The 13,666-nt window shown below is 37.4% G+C and overlaps 3 protein-coding genes and 1 long non-coding RNA gene across 6 annotated transcripts in view; 2 read left to right on the top strand and 2 right to left on the bottom strand.

Annotated features, from left to right (window-relative positions):
* Positions 1–231: 231 nt before the first annotated feature.
* Positions 232–4,614, bottom strand: LOC5507124 (actin-fragmin kinase). The gene is made up of 7 exons (XM_001627746.3): positions 4,206–4,614; positions 3,707–3,832; positions 3,011–3,198; positions 2,195–2,391; positions 1,577–1,668; positions 1,246–1,398; positions 232–805 (listed from the first exon to the last, which is right to left on the bottom strand). Exons 1-7 carry the CDS (start codon positions 4,216–4,218, stop codon positions 627–629), a joined length of 948 nt encoding a protein of 315 aa, XP_001627796.3. The 5' UTR covers positions 4,219–4,614; the 3' UTR covers positions 232–626.
* A 140-nt stretch (positions 4,615–4,754) lies between these two features.
* LOC125568254 lies at positions 4,755–6,221 on the bottom strand. 2 transcript variants are annotated; one of them, XM_048730034.1, is made up of 3 exons: positions 6,020–6,221; positions 5,228–5,420; positions 4,755–5,146 (listed from the first exon to the last, which is right to left on the bottom strand). In XM_048730034.1, the coding sequence occupies exons 1-3, from the start codon at positions 6,136–6,138 to the stop codon at positions 4,823–4,825; spliced, it is 636 nt and encodes a 211-aa protein (XP_048585991.1). In that variant the 5' UTR covers positions 6,139–6,221; the 3' UTR covers positions 4,755–4,822. The 2 variants fall into 2 exon arrangements, with proteins under 2 accessions (XP_048585991.1, XP_048585990.1); XM_048730033.1 differs by having other exon boundaries at positions 5,228–5,471; positions 6,020–6,219.
* A 229-nt stretch (positions 6,222–6,450) lies between these two features.
* Positions 6,451–11,033, top strand: LOC5507135. The gene is made up of 6 exons (XR_004294589.2): positions 6,451–6,595; positions 7,942–7,966; positions 8,120–8,176; positions 8,546–8,620; positions 9,731–9,823; positions 10,897–11,033. It is a non-coding gene; the product is annotated as an uncharacterized LOC5507135 (long non-coding RNA).
* Positions 11,034–12,618: 1,585 nt separating this feature from the next.
* The window catches only part of LOC5518881 (lysosomal-trafficking regulator), a 53,373-nt gene continuing 52,325 nt past the window's right edge, over positions 12,619–13,666 (top strand). The window contains exons 1-2 of one of the 2 annotated variants that reach the window (XM_048730078.1): positions 12,619–12,726; positions 12,814–12,976. In XM_048730078.1, the coding sequence (XP_048586035.1) occupies positions 12,893–12,976 (84 nt within the window). In that variant the 5' untranslated portion in view covers positions 12,619–12,726; positions 12,814–12,892. Of the gene's footprint in view, positions 12,977–13,666 lie in introns of both variants that reach the window. The other variant, XM_048730079.1, reaches the window with a different exon arrangement.

Below are 13,666 nucleotides of genomic sequence, written 5' to 3'. Positions count from 1 at the left end.
ATTACAGGAGGGATACACACAGAATAACAAACATAGGAATCTACAAATACCTACAAGTTACCAAATTCAATTGCCTTTCTTATGCAAGATGGACAAAAAATGCCTTTCCCAGCTACTGTTTCTTTGATTGACAGAATGGGCCGTTATATCTGTAATTAGTCAAATCACACTTGTGTGACCACATTTTTGGCATGATTTGACCGAATAATGAAAAAGGAATAAAACATGAAATCAAATGTCCCATTTATTTCTCAACCATTTTTATTTTAGTCTTTAGCAACATCACTAATATATTCTATCAAAATCAACAGTGTTTGATGGTGACACATAAGGTATCTAAAAAATCTCAGTCATAGATGCCCCATTTTCAAATAAACACATCTAACACAACCTATATAAATTTTCTTTAACATGTAAACAACAATCCAAATTATTATGGTTTAACAGGTATTTGAATACTTCCAGAATAAATATATCCTCACACCATCCTTGACCTATGCTGTACAATTTTAACTTCTTAGTATATTCAGACAACACAACACAAAAAAGATATATGAACTTTTTCATTTCTTCACCACACTTTCCAATCATCATTAAAATACTAAGCTATATTTCCATACTTTAGCCTAAACTTGCACTGGCAGAATTACAAGATCATTAAAAAAACCCTCTTTGTTATCACCACCACCAAACACCAAAATTTCCTGGCCCTGGTCACCTGTGTTCTTCCTGGCCAAGTGGAAAGCAGCATGTCCTGCCCTGGCACTAAAGTTTAGAGATGAAATCTCACTCCAAGTCAAAGAATCTGTAAAAGAGTAGAATTAGAGACAAATAATATTACTAGGGTTATAATGATAAACATCACATATAGAGCTTGCATATCGATCCATGGTTAAGCCAGGTTGGAATTTTTTTTCAGAGATTGTAAAAGACTCTCTCTATTTAGGTTAACAGTTTGGCTTCTTGAAGAATATGAGACCTAGCCTGAGTAGTGGCAGTTTGCTTGTGTTTTATGCAGCGCAAAACTAGGGCTGTGGAATTTAGGTCGCGCGAAGTCTGGTTCTAGGATTTGGGACATATTGATGTACACGGTATATCTCCGAACTGCCCGAACCCCCCTGGCTACGGGCCTGGGTATAGAACAGCGGGATGCTTCGCCCATGGTAACAACTACAGGTGGATCAGTTGATGAATGTATCAAGGTTAAGGTACAAAGGGAAGAATGGTCAGGCAAGACATTTTTACCTAATTCAAATATAAACGTGTCATTTGTTGTATGAATGCCATTGAAGCCTCCACTGATAAGCATTTTGTTTCCTGGTAATTGCACTGAAGCATGCCAGCTACGAGGTGATGGTGTAGTGCCTGTCACTGGAGGTTTACTGAATTCTATAAAAGCTGAAAAAAGAAGATATATATTTTTTATTAAGTTTTGCTTTTCCCTGCGATTCTGTGCTGGTTTTCAAACAGACAAACTACTTTATGTTGTTTTCCACAAGGTATGTATGTCAGTATCCTGAATGTTTGCAATGCAACTTTAAGTTAAGTTAAAAGTTTAATTTAACATTTATCTTACTCATATCCAGTAGGAACATGTCATTGTAGCAAGTAGGAGCATCCCATCCACCAAAAATCACAAGCTTGGTGTCCATTAGACACGAAGAGTGCCTGAAAACGAGCAAAACTGACAATGATCCCCTTCAACCATTAGCAGATGTAATAGGTGAATATGTATTATTGATTATACATTGCGCTGATTATGTTGGTTCTGATAGCTAAGAGTTCATGCTTAATTTTGAGAATCACGCAATCTGAGGGTCTTATCAGCTAGCTGATTAGAGAATTATCTGCTAGCAGATTAGTGATTCTATGCCTGCAATGCATCTTGGGCCTAGGGTGCAAAGATTCAATTGTAAGAACTGGCAGCCTTTGAGCAAATCAGGAATAATTTTTTTTTTCAAGAAAATGTGTTTTACTGAATCAATGTATAATAAAATCATTATTGAATTTGATTATTCTGTATATCACTATAAAAACCTCATCAAATAATTGTTCGTTATTCCCCCCTTTAGTGAAAGTAACACAAGTGACTCAAAAATAATCTTACATGACTTGAGAATGCCCTAAAAACTTACTGAAACAAATAAAATCATAAGAATGTGCTTATCCATAGCTATCTTGCTGACCAGCTTACCCTGAGCGTGGAGTTGGCTTATCCCCACTGGTGATCGGCATGTACCAGTTCTTTGAGCCCAGGTTCAGGACATGGACATCATTACTGCACCCATCTGGCTGGGGGTCAGGATTTGGGTACACGCCTCCTATCACCCACATCTCTCCGCGATACAGTGTGCAGCTATGGTATGAACGAGTGGGTGCCTTGCCAACTGTCTAAAAAATGGAATTAGTAGCATCAGACAAACATATCACACCAACTTTTTACAAGTTTCCATCTTTTAGACAAACTAAATTACATTGGCAGAGTATGAAAAAGCACAGTACACACCTAATAATTGTTATTGCTTATTGATCAATATTATCATTTTTGCATTTCTGCTAGCTCTTGTCAATAATGTAATCCAAAGGAAATCTCGTTATGGTTTCCATCTTTCAAACAAACTAAATTACTGTACATTGCCAGACTATCACAGCACACTAAACACGAATAACTTTTGCAATTCATTCATCAATATTATCTTTTTTGCTTTCAAATTATTGTTGTCATAAAGTATTCAGTGATCACATCACAATCATCACAATATCATTATTTTTTGCTATCACATTAACAACTATCAACATTGTCTTAAACAATCTTTTCAAGCAAATTTTTTAATTAGACAGAGATTGATAAAATACAAATCAGCTTTTTTAGTGCTTTGTTTATCACCAAACTTTGTTTAGTATTTCATATATCACTTGCATTTTTATAATTGACACAAAACTGGTTGGCATGAAACTCTTCAAACACAGCTAGTTTTTACCAGACTCAAACACAAGCTTATTCTCAGACCTGCACTAGCGACCAAGTCCAAGAAGTGGTATCCAGCTTGTGTACATCACTGAACCATCTCTTATTTTTGGAACCACCATAGACATATAATGTCTTGGTTTCAGAGTCATAACAGACACTATGTCCCATCCGTCGGTCTGCATGTGTACTCTCTTGGCACCTAGGCTGACTCCATTCAAATTCGCCAGCTATAAAACAGAAGAGGTTCATTGATAAAGGAGAAATTTCAGTATAGGTATTGGATAGACAATTTTACATGAGGTAGCAGAACCACTGACAAAATAGCGAAAAACTTCCCAGTTTTGCAATAATGATTGCTTAGAGTTACAAAACACTGTGAGTTTGACTAAATCTGTTAAAGGTCATATTGTCACCAGGAATATAATTGGTAGAGGCATCTGTCCTTGTTGCTTTGTGATGCAAATTGGGAGACTTTACATAGTGGATAAACTGGTAATAAACCACTTTATAGGAAATAAAATGCATTGCTCAACTTACCAGTTATTACTGAAAGGAAATGAATTTCATAACACAGGTAACATTAACTGCACACGGGGAATTACCCTAAGCCTAGAAAGAAAGCTAACTTATTGCCTAAGCAAGGTTTTCAAAGTAAACTTGATTGGCAAGTGGAAAAGTAAAAATGTACATGCAAAAATGTAAAAACCATATAGCTCTTCTTAACAAGAAATCTACCTGCAGAAGATGATAATAGCCACAGAGAATCCTTGACCATCTGAAACTTGGGGCCCTGGCCGCCAACAACCAAAGCTTCATTTTCATTAATAGAGCAAACAGCATGCCCCCAACGGCTTGAAGGAACTAGAAAATAGGGAAATATGTTCTCATATATTTATCATTCCACTACAGGGCATCTACAGGGCCGTAGCAGGGGGTGGGGCACTGGGGGCATATGCCCCCCCCCCTAATATTTGAAAAAATAATAAGGAAATGACCAGTAGGGGCGTGGCTGTGCCCCATTGTTTTCTTAATGTTTATGTATCATGCCCCCCAATAATTCAAAGCCTGCTAAGGCTATCATCTAAAGTAGATTTAATGACTTTTTCTATACAGCAAGGCAAATTTTCAGTCCCATGCTACTTTTTCACAAGTTCACAGAGGCACCACTCCTTCACCTACACCTGCTTGGCCTGGATTAGCTGTGCAGGGCGAAGGTTTCCTTCATTTGTCTTACCTCCATCTGACATGACGGCAGGGGAGTAGGGTGTTGTTGGGGTGCTGATAATAGATGATGGCTTCGGGCTGCTAAAAACGCTTTGGGGTGGGCTCGAATCCTGTGACTTGCTTGGCTCATTTGCTCTCCTTCTCTTCCCAGCAGGACTTACAAAAGATAGACATCAATGATAACATGCAATTTATTATAGGATTAACCCCTGCATCTAAATACCTTATAATTTCATACAATCTTTGATGACGAAACTCAAACCTAAACTGCCCAGGTAAAAGTCAAATACTGTAATGATTCGAATAAGCGTCTCCTTGAAATAAGTGCCTCCTCCCCAAGAAGTGCCCCCTTCAACCTTGAATTTTGGAATTAGTGCCCTCTCCCCTCCCTCTTAAAAATATATCAACAAAAGCACTACTTGAATGGTGTAAACGTTTTATTTAGCTCGCATTCTCACATTATAATGATATGGTCATCGATTTATATCATTATCCTAGGCTAATAATGAATATTCGAGTGCAGTAGTAGACTCCTATGTTTTTGCTTACTCCTTTTTTCGCAAAGAAACAGATCCAGACAAACAAATTGAGGGTTTCACTTGTATACACCTCTCTCTTTCTCTGTACTTACGTTTTGATGATGCCGTTTGGGGTCCGCTTTTTCCTCTCACTGACAGAAGTGGTCACTACATATGTCTCAGTGGTCGTTGTTGTATCAGGCTTTGTTTCTTTTCCATTTGTTGCCCAAAGCTCATCCAACTTGACATTTTTGTTCCTTGGCTGTAACACACCAGATGTTTTTGTTTTGCCTCCAGGTGTTCCTTGCTTGGAAGTTTTGCTAAACAGTGTTTTGGGGCTCGTCTTTGTGCTAAACACCTTTTGTGCAAGTTTTTGATTTTCTTTTTGGAGATCTTTCTTTTGAATCGTTACTGTTAATTTTGCCATTCTGTCCTGTGGAATCAAAGAAAAGAATTTTCATTTTGCCAGGCTCTTCCTTTTCTAAAAAAAAAAAAAAAAACTGTGAAAACCCACCTCCTTTAGCAATTCAAGGCTACGGTTGATGAAGTTCTTCCCCCATTCTGCTTGCCAACATAGCGCCTTATTTTCCTTGGTCAGAATTCCTATTCTCTTAGGTAGCTGCTCGGACTCCAGGGATACCTCAGTGACAATGCAGTTACTTTCGACATGCTTGTCCCAGTCCCCCACAGCAAACACTATAACCTGACTGGGGAGGGGTAGGGCAAAATGGCAGTGAAAGTTATTGCCATCCTCTTTCCTAAGGATACAAATGGATTAAAGTAGATGGTCTACAGTTTTACTGAAGCATAGAAATTCAGTGTGTGAGAATATATTGTTGTTAACAGAAAAGCTTTAGTAAATGGAGGGCTTTTGGATTACAATTCTGAGGGTGGAACATATTTGAGTGAGGCACTCATCTAAGCAATCATGTCTGAAAGAAGAATCCTAATTTCTAAAAGTCTAAAAGAAGAACTAACCCAAAATAAATCAAGTCTTATATTGGTCAAATTAGCAACGAGTGGTTTTTCGTAAAACGTATACTTAATACTGTTTTGAGTGCCTAATCAGGTTCAGTTTTTATCTTGTCTTGTCTGCTATTACTTAGTACATGTTCTAATACTTTGCACTGTTCAATTTGTCAAAAAAAAAAAATTGAAAAATCGCAAACTATTAAGAGATCGGCAGTTTGATATTTTTTGTTTTCTTTTTACAATCCTTTTTCATTATTTACAATTCACCCATCAAATTGTACACAAACGGGCGCCAAACACAAATCACAAAGGTTTTCTCGAGATTCTTTCTCACCTTATAAGTTTTCGCGGTGACTCATGCAGACTGAGTAGGGCAAAAACCTGCAACTCATCGGTACAAGTGATGGAATCTCTTTCTGGAGAACTCATATCGTAAACTCGACAATATATCATCAAATATCAAGAGATCATCGATTCTAGAACACAAAAGAAATAATTATGAAATCGAAAAGCGCGCCATCCGATCACAAACGCGAGGCACTCTGGGAAATAAGATCCGGGACTTTCTTAATGCGGATTTGTTCTGTGAGTGGGGTGGGGGCGACAAAAGCTGATAATATTTTCATATCTTTTCATGTGACTTTTGTTTTAGAGAACCAAACCTACTTTTTTAATGCAAACTTTATTTGTAGCCTATTCTTTTCCAAAGAAAAATCCCCTGTTGTTACAATGTTGTCTTTCTCCTACCCCACCCTCCCATATATAATTGTGCCCGTAAAGCTCCGGGAATCCTGTGTCTAATTTTACAACTTTAGATATAAGAGGATTAGACGGGCACAATTTCTTCACTGGGATTGTCTAAGGACTTCGGAGACTTCGACATGAAGGTCCAAGTGCATGTTATTTACTGGTAGGTGCTTTGTAATAATCCTACTATTATAGTTCTCAAAATCAAACATAATCTTACTATTAATAATCTAAATGTTACGTATTAATAATCTAAAGTTACGTAACTAATATTTGCTAAAAGATCTAGCCTTCGAAAAACGCTTTGTCTACTTGAACAGCTTCCGGTAAAGGAGGAAAAAAAACTAGCTACACGGCTGTCTCCCATTTTCTCGATTTTTAGCCTAAATAACAAGTTTCTGACTTTGAAACACTCGGTGACCTGGTGCGTCTCTTCATTCAAGCGTACTCCCGCCTTCTAGTGTCCGCTTCGCCCTGGGTCCCCGAGTCCCCGCTGTTCAGAATACTGTCTGATATGATGAGCCGCATTATCACCAGCTTACTTCCCCATAGGGCCGACGGAATCCTTATCCGAAAAGAGACCAAAGCAACTATTAGAATCCGCATTATTTAACAGGCCATATCCGCTCTAAATTATCAGTCACATTCTCACAGAAACTTCCAATAGACAAATTGCTTTCACTATTTTAAAATATTTTTCTCGTTTTCCGTTACAGTAAAAATCATCGGAGATTGTTAAATAATCGACCAGAAAACTGGTGACAATGCGGCTTTAACTGTAAAGCTGAGTTCACTAAAAAAGTTTTTTTTAATTATACTGCTGTAAGACACAGATAAAAAGCCAAACGTTATCTTCATTTGGGGAGCTTTATCCAATTTAAGGCCATGTGTTTGCTGTTTAGTTTTTAAATTGGAATTTTATACACTGAGCCCCAGCGTCTCCCACCAAAAACAACGCTCATGACATGTTTTTATCATATCTTGAAATGGGAAAGATATACTGTTTGCATTTGAGTATTGTTGGACAATTCTGTAAGTGCAATGCTCATATTTTTCTGTTTCCTTTGATAATAATAAAAAAAAACTTTTACAGAATCACCTCTGTTAAGCGGCCATTATCACAGTCCCATAACACTTCTAAAAAAGCTGAGTTTTACCCACCCTGGAAACTAGATGCTCAAATTCTAGTCCTGCCATCCAGTTAAATATAGGCAAAGTCCATAGCTAACAAAAAGAGGATTCCTGCTTTGGGTTTTAGAGATATGCTTTACCACATTAAGCAACCATTTAAAAGCATATGTACCAACACTTTACGTCTCATGTTGTAAACTGGTTCAAACTGGTCAAAACGGAGACCAAAACATCTAGGGTATGGTATAACTAGAAAGACTACAGACAAGTTGTGGAAAAACTAGATGGTTAGGATATATAACCTTTGGTAGTTTATGAAAGCATGGAAGATCTTCTTCTCAATAATTAATGCATCAAAAGTTTCTTTTTTTTTTTCAGTGGTGCCTGAGGGTATAGACCAAAGGTGAGATACAATTGCAACGCAACCAATTCCTGAATTTCCTCAATTCTTCAATATTTATTCCAAAAAAAGTTTGTCAAAGTACAGGTTTCTCTCTAATAATAATGATTATTAACAATTAATTAATTTATTTATTTATGTGTTATTATGGCTTAGTTTGAAATGCTGAAGAGCACTATCCAAGCGGAGTTCTCCAGTAATGAGGTTGAAGTGGTGAGTAACTTGTTTACTATAAGGACAGGGGCGGATACAGATCAGAGGGTTTAGATTGGGTGGATATCCACCTCCCTTTTTAAGTAAAAAAAATTGAAAAGTCAATTCATTTGAGGAAAATAAATGTCTTAGGGATGGGAGGTACTGTCAATGTGCCTTTGTCTGCTCAGTCAGATTCATCATACAAGTAATGCAGACCTCTCAAACCTTTCTCTGAACATGCCTCTGGAAGTTACTTCCACTTCACTGCTTTGTGACCATATTTATTTTGGCCACATTTTAGACAACTTTAAGAAATTAACTTTGATTTTCCATGATTTGCCTCTCTGATTCCCTCTCAAGGTTATTTGTCTTTTGTTTTTTTCTTAGACTTCTTATGCAACCCCAAATGTTACAGGCTACTTTGAAGTTTCAGTAAACGACCAGCTTGTTCACTCCAAAAAGGTAAACTTTTAGCCTTTAACAGCCTGTAACTTGTCTGGTTGTTCTAAATAAGCATGGCAAGGCATATATTTTATCATATTTTCATAAACCAAGCAGTGTAGACATGACGGAAAAACATGACTTAACACTTCAAATAAGCTCAGATCTAATAAGGCGGAAAATTTATCTAAGTACTTAGTGAGTAATAGCAAACAAAATATCAATTGCAACTTTTTTTAAATTGATGCGACTTTTTGTAAAGTGTAATTGGAATTTGAGCTTTTTGTCCATGACCTCATACAAAGGGCAAGGATGATCAAGGAAAAAATATCTTAAAAAGCAAAAATCTGGGTATGTGCATTTTGGCCTCACGTTATTTGTGTTTCAAAAATCAGTCCAGAATACAAGGAACCGATGGCCATTGTAAGAAATTATGTCTTCTTTCTCTATCTCGAATTGCGAATTTTCCAGGTTTTTCCGTCATGTCAGCAGTGTCAATGTCATAGCATGTCTGTGGCACAGTAGCACATTAAGACTGGGCACTAGCCCTCTCTCAGCCGGTGCATGTGAGCTATATACAATCTAGCAAATAAATCACCTCAACACACAACTACAAGTGTCCTCCATACTTCATCAGTCAACCCTTTGATTTCTATATTTATTGTTTTTTGCCAAGTATTGATTTTTTTACCTATTGGTCAAGGTTTGTTTTTAAAATTGTTACTAAGAATTTTAAAATTTGTAAATAAATGATTGGCTGTACCTTCTTAAAGGTAAAAAATGTTAAGACTTGCTTAAAGGAGCCGTATGATGTAAATTCACATCAATATAACGCCTTCTCGCTACATTAATAAGAAAGAGCATCATTTGATATACTTTTGGTGAAACAATAAGCTCATAACTCCAAAAGGAAAGTTGTAAAAAGTGACAATAAAGCCGGTATAATAAAAGTGATAATAAAGCCCATTTGAAAATCTAGCAGGGTTTAGGCAAAGTTTTTCCTTTGCCATGCCCTTGAGAAGTATAAATGAAGTCCATGTTGTTTCAAGATTTTTTTTTTTCCATCCTTGCCCTTGATAAGTATAAATGAAGTCCATCTTGTTTTGATAATTTTTTTTTTTTCACATATAGAATGGTGATGGGTATGTTGATAGTGAAAAGAAGCTCGCCAAAATCTTTGATAGCATCACCAAAGCGCTAGGGTGAAATGTGTTTCGTCATCAGGTAAGGGATACAAAAATAAGATAAGAAATCACATGACTTTTTGAGTGGTTAAATCACACCAAAATAAAAACAGAAATGACTAAGGGTCACACTACAGAGCAACTAAAAATAAAATATTCGAGAAAGCCCTTTCTGAAATTGAAACTTTCTGGTTGCTTGATGCTTTTTTTTTTGCTGCCAAAAGCTGGGGCGCCTCGAATTTGCCACAACAAAAGTAATGCGATTTCTTATGCAAGTTGCCTATTGTTTCCCAGAGCTTCTACAGCAAGCTGCTGCTTTTGATGTTTTTCAAACGTAAAATTTCCGCAAAAATGACAAACAATATCATCAAGAAATTTAATTGATAGTTTGTGGAGGTTTGGGATCTGGGGGTGAGCTCTAGTGACGTCTCATCAACACAGCTGCAGTCTTGTTATATGCATTATTCATTTGAAGGAGCTTGTTGTGCATTACTTGACTGCCGTTCTGTAAAAGAAAACCCAACCAGAACACCAGGGACTACATGGGCAATGCGGATGACCATACATTCATTTATCATTCTTTGTAGCTCAGCCCCATTGTTGTATGATATCACCTATTAACCCCCCTCGAAAGATATGCTGTCATACCTGTAAACCTCTGAAAATCTTAAGGCTTGAGAATTTTTTTGGTGGAGGGGTGGTATATCTACTTTTTTGGGGGGAGGGGTGGGTATACCCTTGCAGGCATTAGATCTCACTAGGGTGTTAGATAAATTGCTCTAGCAAGGACATTATTGTTTTCATTTTGTATAGGCAAAATGTCGATTTTCTATAGAATAAATTTGGTGCTTCATACAGGAGAGCGGGAGAAGGGGTCCAAAATCTTGAGAATCCCCCGCATAATGGGGAAGAGTTTACAGGTATGTGCTGCACAGCCTCTGGACTAGGATGGTGGCCAATCCATTATACACTTTCACCCTCAGGGCTAAGACAAAGTGCTTTTACCGGTATCCAGATACAGCATTTTGACATAAAGTTAATGTGCTCTGTTTTCTGACCTCTGAATATATTCCAACTCCTTTTATTTGATGTGTTTTGAATTCTCTTTTTCAGGCAAGAAAACTTCCAGTTAGTGTTTATGACAGGGTTGACTGAAACACAAGCATGTGTGGCCATTTCCTTGATGATATGACAGCTCTACTGGAAAAAATTTCTTAAACCTGATTAATAAAAGTATCTCTTACTACCAACTGTATGTGATCATTTTTGCAACAGAATATTATTATTTTTATTTTGTTCTGTTTAAAATTTAATAAGCAGATATTGGTTCACACTTCTGAACGTCATAGCTTTCAACTCTCCTGCATTAGGCAGGAGTCTCAAGATTTTGAACCTTTTCTCAAGGTTTCTTCTTAAAGCAAAAGGTTGACAGCCATGAAACATTGGTACAGTATAACTATAAAAGGATAGTAGGTAATTTGGAAACTTAAATCTGCCAATTTATATTCTTTTTTATATAACATTTAACTTTGTTTTCTGTTGTGCTTGCTTCTTTTTCCTATACGTTTCTGTACCCTATCAAGTGTATGTGTGTTGGTTTTTGATTTAGCAAAAAGGTTCTCAATTTCCCAGACATCCTTACTCCCTTGATTTATACACAGGAATCTTCTCACAAGAATCTTCTCATATAGGAGGTGGGCCCACCCAGAAAAAAGAAGAAAAATGACCTTTAACCTTCCATGAGTCTCAATATTTTTTATATCCCTGAACTTTAACATTCGAGGGACCCCCCATGAGCCTCCCTGCAATGTAGGTTTCCTCCCATTTATCTTGGGTTCTTCGGAAAAATAAAAACCCAGCCTAATCCTCAGGTTATATCAGTTTCTTCCAATGAGCCTCTTTATCTGCATATCCTGTATTCTTAAAAATTGACAGAACTCTCACGAGTCTTGCGTTTTTAAATGGATATGGGAAAATGGGGTCTGATTTTGACATACCTGTCATCCTTCGAAAATCTCAAGCCTCAATTTTTTTGGGGGGTAGTGGGGGTATATTCATGGTTTTGGGGGAGGGGTGGGTATAACCTCATGCAATATAGAGCAGCAGGAGCAGGAGAACTGTAGCCCTAGAGAGCAAAAGAGGTCCAAAATTTTGAGACTCCGGCCTAAATGCAGGAGAGTTGACAGGAATGTTTTGAGTCGGCTTTTTATTAAAATTATTAAAGCAATAATTTCCTTACGTAGTGCAATTTATCTAACACCCTTGTGAGATCTATGAGTGTATTTGTGCGCGAGTCTTCTATATTGCGCGAGGTTATACCCATCCCTCCCCCAAAACCATGAATATACCCCCACCCCACCCCCCAAAAAAATTTCAAGGCTTGAGATTTTTGAAGGATGACAGGTATGTCAAAATCAGACCCCATTTCCCCATATCCGTTTAAATGTATTTACTTTTTTGGGGGGTCGGCTGAAAGCGCTCCATTTCCCTATATTTGCTCCTTTGCAGATGCACAGGGTCTACCGGGGGTCTACCCCTCATCTTACCAACTTCCCAAGCCCTTTGCGCTTGCTACGCAGATTCGGTAAAGTCCCTGCGATTTTGACTCTTCAGATATCCACAGGCTACCCATTCGTGCATTGTGCGAATTAACAATGTTAACAAATTGGCATAATGGAATTGAATATAACATGTTAACAATGTTAACAAGTGGCATTATAGTATTGAATATAACAGTAGAAACTATATATGTATCCACCTTTTAATTTTTTTTTTCGACTACGCTACTCTTTAGTAAGGCTTGAGCCGTTCCATTTATCGTGACCAGCGGTTTACTTCGAAAACAACAGGTCGGATGTGTCAGACGATATGAGAGAGAGGCATTGATATTTTCGCGAACTTAGGCCTGAAATTCAACAAAGTCATCTATATGCAAGCAGGGAGGTACAACTGCCTTGCATTTCCGAGTATGTTATGCTTTTCCCCTCGCAAAATCGTAGGCTAAACTTGTTGTTTGACCAATCATTTTAGTTGACACTTTTTATCGCACGTGATCTAAGAGACGTTCTGTAGGCCTCCAGAAATACTGCTTTCGTGTTTTGCATCTGCAATGGAGGAAGTAAAAGAGAGTGAAGATCTTGTGAATCAACTGCGAAGGCAATGGGGCCTTTATTTGGCTGCTACAATTAGACAGGTATGTGTTTTGAAACTAAAGCAGCAATATTTGAACTCTTAAGTATTTAATTTGACCTGAAGTCGAAATATCGTCTGGCAAATGTCTGACTCCGGGAAATTAGAAATATTGAATTTGCATTTTAGATCACACTCTGTTCAACCATTTGCACCATTCGTTTCATTGCTTTTTTTCGTCTATTGATTTTCAATTTGCATTTAAGTTTACACCTATTTCCTATTTTGCAAAGTGGTTTGGTTTTAGTTTCGATCAAAAAGGTTTTGCTCACCGAACAACAAAGCGGAATCTCATATGTTTAGAAACTTTATAACTTGATCACGATTTTTTTTTCGCTTCGCTATCAAAAATCCGAATCCCTTATGTTGTTAACTGAGCTAACTTCCCCTGTTTATCAATTATTCTTTTTATTTCCATTTCCTTTGTGAGAATGCAAGTTATGTTTTGTTGTTGCAATATTTTCCAGTCATAAACAAAACAATAGCTCTTACATACCATACAAATGCTGTATGTGAAAACATAAAAAAATCTGTCACAATGTATGGGGTGGTATTCCACAATTAAAAAAATTAATGAATTACTGTATTTTCTAATGAAATGCAGGCCCGTACCCAGGATCTTTCATGGGGGGTGGGGTGGAGGGTGCTAAATCGAACCTACCAAGCCCACCCCCCCTTTTCCCAGACGGGGGGG

Source organism: Nematostella vectensis, chromosome 7 (genome assembly GCF_932526225.1).
Source record: "Nematostella vectensis chromosome 7, jaNemVect1.1, whole genome shotgun sequence".
NCBI lineage: Eukaryota > Metazoa > Cnidaria > Anthozoa > Actiniaria > Edwardsiidae > Nematostella > Nematostella vectensis.
The sequence above is the reverse complement of the archived record's forward strand: the minus strand, read 5'-3'. Positions and strand labels throughout refer to the sequence as shown.